The sequence below is a fragment of the Buteo buteo genome, chromosome 27, assembly GCF_964188355.1.
Source record: "Buteo buteo chromosome 27, bButBut1.hap1.1, whole genome shotgun sequence".
Classification (NCBI taxonomy): domain Eukaryota; kingdom Metazoa; phylum Chordata; class Aves; order Accipitriformes; family Accipitridae; genus Buteo; species Buteo buteo.
This window is the reverse complement of record NC_134197.1, coordinates 6062803-6078581: the sequence shown is the minus strand read 5'-3', so window position 1 is coordinate 6078581 and position 15779 is coordinate 6062803. Positions and strand designations below refer to the sequence as shown.

The window sequence follows — 15779 nt, the reverse complement described above, 5'->3', positions numbered from 1 at the left end:
TGAACATAACCATACACAAGCAACCAGCGGGGTTGTAGTTTGCTGACACGGCTCTGTGTGTTCTGCAAATTCACAACAGAGCAGCCAGGGAAGGCAACAAGCGTGCATCAAAAGCTGCTTTGCAAAACACCCATTTCATGTGTGCTGCAACGAGGCCTTGATATTCCCCCATTGCCTGGACTCGAAGGCATTGCCTTTTCCTTCAAGAGTGCTGATCACACAGGCTCTAAGTAGAACATCTTTTGAAACTACCAGAGACTCAAATAAATAAAAAAAAATTAAAGAAATTGAAGAGATTTCATGCCAGTTGAAGGTGGCGGGTACCCACAGAAAAGTAAAGGAGCAGCTGTGCCGCCCCAGGCCCCGCGGCCCACGCTGGCTGCAACACGTGTCCGAGGGACAATTTGCTGCGTCCGTTCACGTATGACAAAAGCCAGCTGCACCAGTTACATCTCCAACCCATTCACACGCAGCTGCCCCACCGCAGAACATTTTGAAAAGCTTCTCAAACCCCTGTGGAAGTCCGTGAATGGTAATATCCTGCACCCAGGTGAGAGGGATAGAGAAAACCAGAAGACCGACTGACCTAGAGCAAAGCCACACGGCGATTTAGCGGCAGAGATGGGAATGAGAATCCGGGAGGGGGTTTGCTTATGTCCCCTCTGCTTTATCCGCTATTTAACTCCATTTTCGTCTACGCGGTGCGTAAACACAGTCCTGCCAGCCCACACAGCCCTTTGTAAGCTGTTCAAATACGGCAGCGGGCGGACGCAGACATCCTTCTCTCCCGAGACCTCCCGTGGGGAGACCGGGCACAGCCAGCGACGAGAACAACTCTTCTTCAGCAAATTGCAATGATGCAGGTGCTGGGAACATGACGGGGGGGACAGGGAAAGGAAGGAGAGGGTTTTTCTTGTAGCAGGTAAGTCAGCCACGACCTGCTCTGCCTCCTGCTAACTTATGCTGAGGCAGCAGCAGCTTTTGTGCTGTCCGGGGCGCGGGGTTGCGCTGCGGTGTGCAGGGCTGCCTGGCTCTGCCACGCGGTACGAGGACGGAGCCAGCGGGTCCCTGCTTTGGGGCACAGGCAGAGCTGGGGCACAACCTGCCCTGAGCGCTGCGCTACACCACGCATCCTTCCAGGGCTGCACGTGTTGCTACACCAGCCTGGATACTCTGTTTAATTAAATTCTCATCAGTGACCTGTGCTCCATGTTGGTGCACATGACTCTCCCTAGAAAGCATGGGCTGTCTCTCCCGTTTCATTAAATGAGAGATATTTTAATGAAGGAAAAGGGGAGCTGGAGGGAGGTGAATTGCAAACTTACTAAAAAAAGAAAGCGTTTTCCAGTAATTTGGTTACTTATTGTTATTGCAGAATCATAGAATCATTTAGGTTGGAAAAGACCTTTAAGATCATCGAGTCCAACCATAACCTAACACTACCAAGTCCACCAGAAGCCATGGAAACAGATGCTGAGGTCCTTCAGGTGGGATGGCTGATGTCTGCCCTGTCCTGTTGCCTGGATGAGGCCATCAGCACGACTGACAGCGATGGCAGCTGAAGCCAAGCGCAGAATTTGTGGGACTAACTTGAAAGCTGCCTTTTTTCAGGGCCCTGCTCCTTTGCCAAGAGAGGGGAAGGGCAGACGGGGAGGTAGAGCTTATGCCACCACAAGCAGGGTGCTGCGGGGAGGGAAACATGGAGATACAGCAGCAGCACTGCCACGCTCTTGGGACATGGAGGACCGAAGGGAAGGGAAACTGCAAAAGCAACTTGGTGGCCAACAGCTGACGATTATAAAGCAAACAAGGAATTGCAGAGGCATCTGAATCTCAGATGGCATCTGAGCCAACCTCACGTTTCCTGCCCCAAAACAGGCCTGCTTTTTTGAAGTGATGGGTTATGTATCTGCCTCACAGCGTAACACATCACTCACTCCGACAGAGAAGATGCACCCATTAGCAAGACAAATCTCTGGCCTTTCAGAGAGCCTCACGTGTATCATCCTCTCACTAGTCAGGAAAGACTCAGTCACTGGAATAATCCTCCAACATCATCAGCATTAATTGCCTGCATGGCTGGGTCTACCCTGGCAGACTCGTAGGCACGGCAGGGAAGGGGAGCAAGTGGTGCCATCACGATGGAAACGGGTATTGCGCCAGACCAACAGGTAACAGCGAAGTGTATTCCCCAGCCCAAAGCTGCTCTATGTTCCCCATCAGCACAGTCTATCCTCACAACAGTCTAGTGACATTGGCAGGAGCATCATCCACCTTGTAGAGATGGGAAACAGAGGCAGAGAAAGAGCATTAACTTTGCTCAGTTGGAACAAGGCTTCAGCCCAGGCTCCTGAAGTCTTAGAGCAGCATCTTTTTGCTCAGAAATTCTGCAGTAAAAACAAAACCTTCTGTTAGATCTCTCCACTATCCTCAAGGTGACTGGTTTCATTTGAGGAAAAAAAAAAAAAAAAAGAAAGGAAAAAACCCCTACCATGCCCTAGGGGATAGGCAGTTGTTTAGGGAAGCACATGCAGTAAGACAAAAACTCTGTTGGGGGAAAAAAAGCATGAGAAAGCTGAATAAGATGAAGACAGTAGCAAGAATTAAAGTTAGGTCCTGACATGAAACAGGCTGCTACAATATCTGAAAGAAAATGACGTGTAGTAAGTCTAAATACAGGATTTGATGCTGTAACACCATAGATTGCTCAACAGCTCCTGTTTTAGAGCTGCTGATTAGTGCAACCCAGGATGGGTCCTTGCTGACCCTCCCAGGAATCCCAGAGAAATCATCTGGCAGGAAGGCATCATGCTCGCACAGTGATGGCAGGCGCTCCCGGAGCTGAGCAGAAATCAAGTCTCCAACAACTCCATGGGCAAATTGAAAACAAAATATAAAAATAAAATAACTTGTAATTAACAAGAATGAGGAGTTAACAGAGGCCTACAATCTCTAATCAATCTCTTGGTGCCTGGCCCGCTCTACCGATGAGCCCCATTGTTATTTTTGATTGTGTGTGCAAGAGCGCAAGACGGCTGCTGGAAGAATAGCACTCCATCAAAATTGTGATTTCCTTCTCCCCTCGAGACTCATCAAGGGTGAGGAGGAGGAGAGGGGAGAAGAGAGATGCAAAAAGAAACAAACAGCAAGAACACGCTTCTCAGAGAAGGAAATAACTGAAACTGTGGGTATGCGAAGCATGCAGACTCAGATTCAGAGCTCCCAACAGTGCTGTCAGCTTCAAGTCGGAAAAAGAGCACTCAGGCGAGTAAAAGTAATCCCTGTATTAACCATCCTGCTTATTCCAAGAGGTACATCATTCACTGGTGTGCCCTGGCCAAACTGATGCTAAGGCTGCGCTGCAATCTCAGTGGACTGGACTCTCTCCGCACGTTTAACCACACGAGTTTTGTCTCCCCCGCTCATCCGGCAGTTTATCAGCATCACTCTGTTTGAAAAATAGCCTCCAAGTTCCTTTTTGTTCAATCCAGCCTCATTTCCCTCCTCAGGAAAAGAGAATTAAGCTATTACTTCTTGTGTGCATAGCTGCCCTATCATATTTTACACACCCTGTCAATATAAAGGCAACAGGACAGCAGGGTACACGAGCGATGGGGCAAGCGACGGAAGACTGGGAACTTAAAAGTGATGTCTGTCCTTCCGCTGTACCCTTCTTCCATACAAAGCCTTTATCCTTTTCACCCCACTATGTTCTGCCTCTGCACCCACGGCGAACCACATCAGAAGCAAGTGTTCACTTTTCAGATTGCCTTGAAGTCTGACAGCGACAGTTCCCCTTATAGACCTGCAACTCTTTAGGTAACTCCTTAAAGGGGTGTGCGTCAAAGACAGTGTGTGCGTACTGGCTGTTAATTTAACAGGTTGCAGAAAAGCTGTTGATTTTATTACCGTATTACCAATCCAACAGGACTCCAATAAAGGTTTTATTTTGCAGCAAAAAATGCCAGCCCAGCAGCTGGCAACATTCTCAAGCTATGTCAAGATGCTTCTGGTTTTGTTTGCTGTCTGGTATCTTGGGTATTCTCTTTCAAGGCATAAAGCCTACCAACTTGGGGATGCTCTTCAAAGAACTACCACTGGTGTTTGGGTATCCATTTGATAATTTTGACAGAAAGTAACAACATGGGTGAGACGTGGAAGCAGAGAGAATTCTGTACTCTGCAAGGCTGGGCTCTGAGGTTATAGAAAGTATCTGTCTAAAGGCAGACTTTTGGCCAGGACTATTTATGAGCTCAGACATACAACACTACTGTGATACTGGAAAAGAGTTTGTCTGTTTTAACTTCCTTACCAACCAGCACAGACCCAAATAACTTATACATGAATTACTGAGAAATCTGAGCACTCCCTTCTGAGAAAGTAGAGGAATCTGAAACCAGAAAGATTTCAAACACTGCCAGATTTGATGTAGCTGTTACGCAGGATCAGATTAATTGCCTTTTCAGGGCAGGATCCTATCAAGAAAGTGACCAGCACCACATTCATGCCACAACAGTGGAAATACTTTACCTGAAGCACAGTGAATAATCAAGCACAGATTCCTCTCTCCGAGCACTCTTCTTGCTCTCTCTTCTTCACTCAAGTCTTCATTCCCAAGTATTTCCAGAGGATGAAGTTAAATGTTGCCAGCTACAGCAGCAGCAAAACCATATGTAGACACAACCCCCAAAATAAGCATGGGAATTTTCTTCCTAACCTCTGTAGTAAGAGGTTGCTTTAACACCCCAAAGCAGAGAGTTCTGCATGTCCCTACTTAAGGTAAATGTAAATATTTAATGTAAAACTGGGTATTATTATTTGTCCACACAGATATCTTACCATTTTAGAAAATGTACGGAGCTCCTGCTCTCAGCAGTACCTTGAAGCCATAGGGTCTATAAAATAAAAGGATTTCCACTCTTTTAATTTTAAATTGATTGGCTTCAAATGTGTTGGCTGGGACTGTGTCTTTAGGCACACAAAAAGAAAAAGCCCATGATTTAATTTCTCTACACTGTTTGTTCATTTGTACAAGTGTCTCCAAATCATCTCCTCTTCAAATTTGACCAGTCTTTCTGTTTACCAAAAGACGTTCTTTGTCTGAAACAATTGTCATTGCCTTTCTAAAGACCTCATTTCCTTACTCTCATTCAGGATCTATCCTGAGACAAGGGTAAACAGCACGATGTACATACGGCCAAGCAATGACATCCTGATTTGCCACCGCTTAGTTCCAAGTTGGCTAAGCTGATTTTGAGGCTCCCCAGCAGTGTTTGTTTGTTTTAATAGATACCTTTAATAGATTGTTAAAGGGAGTCAATGCAGTTCTTGGATATCTCATGGGTGGGCTGGCCCATACACACCAGTCAAGCATTACGCAGAACGCGAAGTCTGTGTCATGGCCTAACGCATCTAATGTACCAGCAACAGGAACAGAATATGAAACTGTCAAGTGCCCCAGTAGCTATAATACATTACATCCCACAAAAAAGTCATCAGAAACTAAACTCCTGGTGAGGAATCTGTAACACCACTTTTCACAGCATTTAATTAAAAGAATAAAAAAGAGCAAACAAGTGAGAGCGAGCTGTGAAGTCCGAGATGCGCCTTGCTGCCTACTCAGTCACACACAGAGGATCTGAAAATCACCGGAACATCCTTCAAGTTGATGAGCTCATCTGTTGCATCGATAGAGATCGCCAATAAATAGTGATACGCTTTCATTGGAATTCAGTGCTCGTTTATAGATGCACTCATTTATATTTGCAGCATGGCACTGTGATTAACCCTTTCATTGAAGCTGTAATTCCAATTAATGTCAATTGGCTGGACACAGACAGCATGTAGATAATAAGCTCTACTACAGTCACAGCACACTTTGGTCAGGAAAACCAAGCACATCTTTCATCTTCATTTAGCTTTGAAGGGGTTACATTACAGTAGCTCCTATTGCATCCCTGCTATTGAAGCCTCACTGAAAATTAAATGCCACCAACAGTGCTACTGAAATATGCTCTAAAGTTTACAGGCAAACTACAGAAGCTTGTAAAGTGCCAGGGGACTTCTCTGGTTTAATTATATAGACCCTGTTCCATAAATTGCTTGAACGGAACAAATACAAATAGCATTCCCCACTTTGTGACCTTTTTGGGTTAATGAAACGCACACAAACACCCACAGTCCGCTATGGCTCAGAAATTCCACAGCATAAACACACAAGCTCGCTGGAAGCCGCTGTCAGGATTCAAGCCTTCGTACATACATGACAACCAGCTGCCTGGACTAAGCAAGGAAATAATTTGTTGTTTATATTCTACTGCTATTCTAAGTTGCAGACGGTGGGAACTGCCTGTGATTTACTGAACAGGGAGAAAGAGTCTGAGATTTTGCTGTTTAGGCTCTATCTGAAGAGGTGTGTGAGGTAAGAGAGGCTGAGGAATTCCATGAATTAATAAGCAACCCACCCTTGGCTTTGGGAAACATGAGATCTGCTCTACCTGGCGACACTCACCTCCATCCTCCAGACACATTGGGAATAAAGGTTTGAGTGAAGAAGAGAAAGCAAGAAGAGGGTTTAGGTAGAGGAATCTGTACTTAATTATTCACTCTCCTGCATGTAAATTATTCCTATTGCCATGACATGAAGGAGAATTTGATGCTTTGGAGACAAACTACTGAGATGCCAGACAGTTCTTGTTCATGTGGCCAGTATGCAATTTTCTCATGTTTTCTTAACTTTCTCCAGGGGTGCCATCTCTCCTATGACGCAGAAAGACCTGCTAGTTGTACTGTCTGGCCATGGCATCCAACAGACATCTCCAGGAGTCTGCTGAAGTTTCATTCACTAAACAGGAGTGAGCACAGGCCTCTGGAGGTATCCGAGCTAACAGCATTCCACCATCTCAACAGAGAACTGTTTTCAGGATTCAAGGACAGTACCTTAAAACCAACAGTTATTCTCCTCCCTGGACACTGAGCTTTCTTTTCTTGCTGCCATTTGTCTCGGTTAGTCCAGAAACCTCATAAGGCCAAGTAATACAATTGTTTTGGCAGTATTTTCCTACTTTTACTAAAGATCCTAGGGCTGTCTTATACTTACCCTCACTTGTTTAATTTGTTGGGTTTATTTTTTTTTATTATTTTTTTTTTTCCCTGAGGCTCTAAAGTTGCAGAACAGGAAAATGTTTGTCCTGTTATGTAAAGAAACAATACTGCAGCAATCCACATGCGGCACACAGCCATAGGTCTGCAGAAACAGAACTTCTCCAGTTCCTGCTTTTAGAGTTCCCTCCTGTATTGAAGGCCTCCAAAACCCTCATCTTTCTAATAAATGAGACTCACCCCAGGGGGGTCAGTGGGAGGCAGGTATGATTTTAAGTGCCAGTTGTGTTTGCCACCGAGAAGGAGAAAGTTCTCCAACTGACCTGCAAACTTGGGCTGTTGACACCTGAACCAACGTAAAGATGGAACTTAACAGCTTGGTGACTTTAATGTCACACCTCAGTTCTCTAATGCATCAGCCCAACTGTGCTAGCTGGAAGGTAACGCAGAAGAAAAACAGCATCTATCAAGCTACAACCCAACCTCAGACCACCTAGCTAGACCAATAAAGGTATCAGACTGAGAGAAGACAGACTGTTATTGCTACTCATCTCTGCTATTCACATAAATGGCACTTCACACACACAAGGATGAGTTGCTGCTCAAAAGGGATTCCAATTTACATAAAGACAAGATGATGACACGCAGACAAGCTAGAGGATAGCAAAGATAGTAAGGGCATACATCTTGTAGTGAAGAAAGGATGAAACCTTGATGGTTACGTAAGGTTTTATTGCCACGGCATATATAACTGATAATATAAAAAGGTGAAGTGCAAGGCCAGATACCTTAGGTATTATGCATATATAGTCTCTTCTCTTTACTCCTGACTTTGATATATAAGTGGGAGACCAGATGTCAAATCTTCTCAGGTAATTTTTTAAAAGAAGAAAGGGTCTTTACCTCCCTCATAAAGGAACACCCTGTCACATAGCAGGAGGGCAGTGATTTTCCAGTCTAATCACTGAGAAAGAGCAAATACATTCTGGCACGCTGAAAACCATGAACCCAAAGAAGCAGGTGCAGCAAGGGGTGCACAGACCTACCTTAAAAAGCAGGCAGTCCCCTTGGTGCTCGGCATAAATGGAGGTGAGTCGATACTGGTTCTCAGTCGTGATGTCGATCTGGTACCCCGTTAGTGTGTAGCAAACCTTGCGGAACTCCTGGATCTTGGTCTGGAAAACTTCTTTCAGACGCTGGTTTTTTAGTTCTGCACTTTCCACTTGCTTCTTCAGCTCTATGCAGGGGAAGAAAATGGGTACTTTGTTATGTGTCATCAGCACAGAGCCCTTGCGCCGTATTTACAGTGCTAGCCAAACTAACTGAATTGAAAAGGTTAATTAAATTTTTAAAAAGTAAATTAAGCCGGCAGAGTAAAGAAACAGGCAAGCTAGATTCCTATCCTCCTGGCCCTGGCAGACCAAAAGACAATAAACTGGGGAATAAGGAAAACAGACATATCTTGGTGGGATGGATTTTCCTTTTGCTCAGCCAGACTTTTAATAACGTACTACAAAATTCAAAGCTATAGCATCCATTTCCCCACATGCACGCATCTTATTTTCTATACGGAACCCAAAAGAAGGGTGTTACACTACACGAAGCAAGAAAGTGGAAAAATGGTAAGAAATACACATCTGTATGGTTGCATCAGGAGGAAGCTGCCTCTACGGGAAATCTCCAACATACTCTTGATTTGACTGTAAGTGCTTTGATCTCAAATTGACACACTGCTTAGGAATCCCTCAAGATTTGGGGAGGGGCTTTTATTGTGATAAAAAGCCCAAAGTGTACCACTGCCTCTTTGCGTTTGCTACCTTAACTGGACTAGTCCCTAGAAGAGAGGTCCGGTGAGACTGCCTGCCACTCACCCTCTGTTTTATTGCTACAAAGGGAGCTGCCAGTACTGTGAATCCTTCAAGAGGATACACAACAATTACCATGAATCTTTCACCCAAGGTGCCTTCTGAGTAATTAAACCTCGATTTATCCCCCCATTAATTACAGAGATTGGCTTTACTTTAATATACACTAGAGATGTCTCCCAAGTCAGCCTGTTTTATCAACACTGCAGCCCAGGGTTAGAAAAAAACCCTGACTCTTTCTAACAGCAAACAAATAGACTTCCTCACTCTGATACCTCTTTGTCATACTGAGGTTTAAGGCTTTGTCTGTGCTGTGATCAGAGACGTAACTGCAGCACATGTAGACCATATGTCTTTATTTTAGCTAGTCCAGGATCCAGCAATAGGACAGCAGAAACTTCAGCCTGAGGTGACTGCTTAAGTATGAAGGAAGGTTTTTGGCTGGGCTTCTACAGCCCATGCTAAAGCATTATTGTTTCCCAAGCAAGCTGGAAAAGTTTTGGCTTGCGTATTTGCCAAAAAGTGTTTCCACCAGCCTCCCAAGCGTCGTGCAGGCAGAACGTGGGATGGTAACCGCAAGGCCATGGACTTGCCTGTGATTCACCTCCGAGCAGCTGCAAGTGCACCAGGAGAACGTGAGTCTCCTCTTACCTTCTGTACTGCTTTAGTTAGGTGCTCCGGGTGGGACAAAAGGATAATACAATGTGTTAAGTTAAAGTGCCTTAAATGCCACTGAGGATGCACTTGCTCAGAAGTACCTTGGCCTTGATCCAATTCAGCTTAATCCCCAGGCAAGGACAGGAACTCTTTAATCGTTAAAGAGAACTACGTGTCCCTTTACTTCTGTGCATTGGGTTTGTGTGGTGGGGTTTTGGTAGTGGGAGAGGGGGCTGCAGGGGTGGCTCCTGTGAGAAGCTTCTAGAAGCTTCTCTGGCTCCAAGCCGGACCCGCTTCTGGCCCAGGTCGAGCCATCAGCGACGGTGGTATTGCCTCTGGGAGAACAGATTTCAGAAGGGGAACCTGCCGTGAGTAGGGGACTGGAATGGGAGAGGAACCCCTCTGCGGATACCGAGGTCAGTGAGGAAGGAGGGGAGGAGGTCCGCCGGAGGAGGGGATGCCCCCGCAGCCCATGGTCAGACGGCAGGCTGTCCCCCCCAGCCCGTGGAGGGGAGCGGGGGAGCAGATGCCCACCTGCAGCCCGGGAGAGAGGAGCCCACGCCGGAGCAGGGGGATGGATGCCCTCCAAGATGGTCGCCGCTCCGTGGGAAAGCCCGCGCTGGAGCAGTCTGTGCCTGAAGGACTGCAGCCCGTGGAAGGGACCCACGCTGGAGCAGTTCATGAAGAACTGCAGCCCGTGGGAAGGACCCATGTTGGAGAAGTTCATGGAGGACTGTCTCCCGTGGGAGGGACCCCACACCATTACAGCAGAAGAGTGAGGAGCCCTGCCCCTGAGGAGGAAGGAGCAGCAGAGGTAACGTGTGATGAACTGACCCCAACCCTCATTCTCCGTCCCCCTGCACTGCTGGGAGGGAGGAGGGAGAGAATCTGGGAGTAAAGTTAAGCCCCGGAAGAAGGGAGGGGTGGGGGGAAGGTGTTTTTAAGATTTGGTTTTATTTCTCATTATCCTTGCTTTGATTTGATTGGCAAATTAAATTGATTTTTTTTTTTTCCCCCGAAGTTGAGTCTGTTTTGGCTGTGACCATAACCGCTGAGTGATCCCTCCCTGTCCTTGTCTCGACCCACAAGACTTTCATTATATTTTCTCCTCCCCATCCCAAGGGGGAGGAGGAGTGAGCGAGCGGCCATGTGGTGCTTTGTTGCCAGCTGGGCTTAAACCACGACTTTCCAACTGAGAGCATCCACACAGGGAGAGTTAACGCTGGCCAACTCCTCACCTTCAGTTAATTCAGCTCCACCTTCCTGAGAGGCTTGTGGCGATGATGTACAAGCAAAGTATTTCCTTTACTCCAGACCTCCCCCCAGCTGTATCTTGCTTTATCAAGGAGAGCAACCCAGTCTTGGGGAACATCACCAGTTTGTTCATTAAAACACTGCTATAGAGGGAACCCCCCAGTTTCTGGAGGATGTAAGGTAAGTAGAGTATCCAAACCCTGCTTACAAGCCCAAAGGGTTGTGGCTTACACGCTGCCCCTTTTCACGAGGTTGAAAAGGCTGTGCCTTTCCTGACCAGCCACCTTCCCATTCATACCAAACTCATCACTGCGTGATTAACTGAACCCTTCCTTGGATCATTACTACTTTTTCCCCATCATCCTAGCTGGGTCTGGTCTTTGATTAATCAAGTAATCAGCCTCTGAAATCAGGAGGTTAATTGGCAGCTCTGACCTCAATATTCTCACAGTCTTCATTCAGCTATGCAACCGTTAAGTACAAAATCCTATATACGAAAGTAAAAACTCAGTGACCACGTTGCAGTGGTAAATAACATTTCGCCACTGCCAGAGACAGCACTGCCTTTAATATATCGCACATGTCCAACAGCAATATTTTTTTTCCTAATAAATGCAGTCTAACCTTGGAAAAGTAAATCTGCCTTTTCCTACTGCATCTTGGAGGCTGCCTTTCCTGACTTTTATAACTTTGGAGGTGGATGGCACCCTAATTCATGAACTCCTTGAACAGCTTTTGTTATTCATGAAGAGTTAGCGCCTTTTGCACTGTTTTGTTTCTCAGACTTGGTACTGCTAATGGCCATCATGAGCATCCTCGCACCCATTGGGTTGCGGACTTATCACCCACCCAAGAGCACTGGCCTAGTTACACTACAACCGTACGAATCTAGAACAGCAACTAAGTGATGGCAACTGCTTTCCTCCACTACCCTCAGGGTGCAAAAGGAAAAACTCTGACTACAATCAGTCTTTTATGCAAGAAATCCTGAGTTTTTCAATTTAACTGAAGGACTAGCAAGCCTTCACTCCTGACAGTGTGCCCTCACCTCCTCCCCGCCGTTCCTCCTGGCCCTCTTTCCAGTGCCTGCGGCAGTTTTGGTGTATTACCGCGTCAGCCCTCCTGGCTGAAGGAATTCATCTGCGCAAAAAACCCCTTATCTCCTTGTTAGAGATGCCTCGTGTCAGCCACAGGCACAAGGCGCTGAACTCGGTAACTGCTAATGTAGATGCAGCCGAATGTGCCAGCACCAGCCAGGGATGGGATAAAGCCTTGTCATCGCCTCCATGGCTCCATTAGCAATTCCCCAACAGTGTTTCTTTAGCTTGGGGATGGGGCAGAAAAAAACAAGCAGGCACAGGGACATGATAGGAATGCTTAAATTTGCAACTGCACCCAGTGAAAGGGCTATCGAACCCTGACTGTAAAACGGAGATTGCTCTTCCTTTACGCCCAATTAAATTGCAGTCCTCAATAGGTCAGCTATAGCAACTGCTGATGCCCGCCTCCTGCAGTATTTATCCCGTGAAAACAATACAGCTAGAGGCTATTCCTAGATTAACTCAGGACAGCATTCAGGACTGTGACTGCTCCCCGGCTTTCCGTTGAAGGCTCTGCCGACACAACCAAGAAGCCACATTGTAAGGAGGATTCACAGAAGAGTAACTTGATAGGAAAGTAACTTGAGACTTGAGAAACATAGGATTGGGATCCCACTGCTGAAACAAAGCCATTTGAGATGCACTAGGATATTTTTCACAACTTCCCACCACACTTCTGCAGGAAAGAGATTTCCTGCAGGTTCTGTGTCATACCAGCCAGCCCCAACATCTCAGATACCTTGGGGTGTCTAAAATGGCACAGGATGCCTATTTTTAGGCACTGGGTACCTACATAGCCTCTCTACATCATGGCTCTGCCTGCATACGGCCCTGGCACTGCAGATTCTCTGCACCCAGAGAACAGCACAAGCAGCATATGCACTGACTTGGGGACAGTAATTAATCTTTCTAATATTTCCCCCACCAAGTGAAGATGTTAAGCTAAGAGGCATTGTTTGCTCTGTGTCTGAATTCAAAGATGTGACGGCGCTAATTCTTAAGCCTCACCTAATACCACTAATTCCCGCCAAATTTCTAGCACAGTCAGGAGAAACCGCTTTAAAAGTCATCATCTGCACAGAGTGCAATTCAGCGTATTTCAGAGCAATGTTTAAGGCACAGCCGTAGAGGCCACTGAACAGAGGGAAATCCTTTCAGGATGGGTCAAGGTGCATTAACAGAGCAGGTTTCTGACGACAACATTACTGTTTCTATCCATTTTATCTGCCACCTACAGAACATCGAACGTCTTGATCCTTTAAGATCTTTCACAACATTTGGAGAATTAGGTTTAATTATAATTTTAAAAGGCAGTATTTGAAAACTAGAATCCCTGTATTTAGTGTACCTGTTTGAGTTCCTGTGTTCGACTCTGTTACACTTGCACAAAACAGGTGAGAGAAGTTGCAGGTGTGCTCTGCAGAAGCCATGGATGGGAAAGTCACACCATAAACATCCTTCATCCCAGAGAAGGGACGCCAAAGCATCCCTCACTGAAGCGTTAATGAAACAAATAAGAACTGAGAAAATAAGCGTGAGATTTGGCAGGCTATGCCTTGGTCAGGGATAATGACTGGCTGTTTACTTTGCCTGGAAAAAAAAATAATAATAAAGAAGGAGAACAGAAAGAGCAGGAAAATATATGGAAATCATACTGCCCCATCTCCTTTGTATTCAGGCCAAGAGTATGTACAAAAAGTTGCCCATCCTGAAGAGTTTGATGGGGAAAAAAAATCCTCGCTGAAAAAAATCACTAATCTGTTACAAAATTAATATTGCCAAATAACTTCCCTCTAATGATGCTGCTTCTTGAAACACCTTGCATTTTCACACACTTATGTTGACTTTAATGAATAATTCCAACTATTTTTGATAAATAAATAAAATATGAGTTAGGCTTTTTTGGTCCCATATCGAAAATGTCACTGCTTTTTATTCCATTGCTTTTACACTCCTTACATCTGAAAATGTTCACAGCTGCCTGGAAATACCACAGCTTCGGCTCTTGCTCTGAGTTCAGCTAGGTCAATCAATAGCAATAGCAGTCTCTAAACCAAAGAAAACCAAATCCACACTTAACCTTTTCCCCAGGGAAAGAGGAGGAAACAATGTGGCTCTCAGCATGCCAAAAGTGGCATGAAATTAAATGTATCACTAGTCTTTTCCAGGAAAACACAAATTTGTTCTGCCCATCCTCAAAGATGCCACAAGCCATGTAGTTGCATTAATTCAGTTGAGATCCTAGCTAATATCTCTCTCTCTCAGAAAGGCCTGAAGTCCTTTCTAACTCTCCATTAAAGGTTACTTTCCCTTAGTAACATGTTTGGGGGTCACTCACTCCAACACACACAGGATAAAGTATTTACACATGAATTCCCATCCCTGCTGACCCTGCCAGAACACCTCAGGCAGATGCCACCCAACACTGCTATGGAGGAGACTGTATTTTTACCAACCCTGCTCTATTGAAACAACAGGCTGCTTAGATTTTGTTTTCAGCCCACAGAAGGGATGCCAGTACCAACTTGTTCACATAAGGTCCATAATGGGAAGAGGAAACACTATTTTCTCAATTCCAAAAAGCAAGGCCGCAATTCCCCTTATTCTCTCCCACCTACGCAAGCTGCTTCTCTCCACTTCCATAATGCTGTACCTGCCGTGCAATGTCACCCATCAATCCCTCCCACGTGTACCCCCAAACTGTTATTTAATTACACTCTCCTATCGCAGGTCTGTCCTTCCCATCCGACTCTCTGCAACTCTAACACTGCCCTTCTGCACCTGAAATCCTTCCAGTCATTGCCCTGTTCAAACCCCAAGCTGAAATCTTCTCTTCCAGCTCTAGTTTATGAGGAACAGTATCTGAAAAGAGTTCTGTGATATTCTGTGAAGGACATAATATAAAAATAAATTGTATCGTATTAAATAAAGGCTAATAGAAGAAGAGCAGAGCATTTTCTGATGCAGGCAAGTTTATGACCATTGCTTTTGAGAAATAAAATTCGCTTTGCTAGATTTTATAGGTGTGTTTTATGCCCTGGGGGAGTGGGACCACGCAACCCAACCAGCCCGGCAGCCCCACACCACCCTTACTTGACCTTATAGTCTGGCAGACTCAAACTGCTCTTTGCAAAACTTGCAATTTGTGACATTATAACCATGAATTATAACTTTTCTTGAAGGTAAAAACAGTTTTATATTCAACAGACTGCACTGGCTGTTTAATTTTAAACCTAAGTGGTATTTATTTGATCAGTCAACATTGGTTTATTTTTAAACTGTGTATGTACCATATGGTTCAGTGCACCTCCCAGCCCCCTCCTCCAGCCACCAGTTTGCCCTTCCAGCAGCTCAGGGAAGAGTTTTCAAAGGCAGCACATTACAAGTAAAGGTCTCCACCACCATGGCTGGCTATAGCTCTTGCACTGCCCAAGAACCCTCCACCAGGAAAATGTCCCGTATGTTTCTCTTCACTGAAGATGGTTGTCCAAAGCCCCCATTTCAGACAACCCATGTATCTTTACACGGGTACCATTTTTTGGAAAGAAGTCCATAATTAACCTTTATCCTCAGATAACCTGCAAGAAGTGGCAGAGGACACCAGAAGGCTAGGGTGAAAGAAGCAGGACACTGAGGACCAGAGAGGAGCAGCTATGGAAGAGGATGAACTTTCTCTTGTAGTACCTACACACACATATAATAGGGATTAGGATTAAGTAAAGGGTTCTTTTCTTTTCTTCTTCTGATAACGCTGAGATTACAACGCAAGGTTGCAAATCTCACAGGCACACTTGAAGTTGGC

General features: G+C 45.5%; 1 protein-coding gene across 3 annotated transcripts in view; it reads right to left on the bottom strand.

The window, feature by feature from the left end:
- MAD1L1 (mitotic arrest deficient 1 like 1) overlaps positions 1-15779 on the bottom strand; it is a 375955-nt gene that overhangs the window by 83627 nt on the left and 276549 nt on the right. For all 3 annotated transcript variants that reach the window (XM_075058834.1, XM_075058837.1, XM_075058835.1), the window contains exon 17: positions 8148-8338. In XM_075058834.1, coding sequence (XP_074914935.1) covers positions 8148-8338 — 191 coding nt within the window. The remainder of the gene's footprint in view (positions 1-8147; positions 8339-15779) is intronic.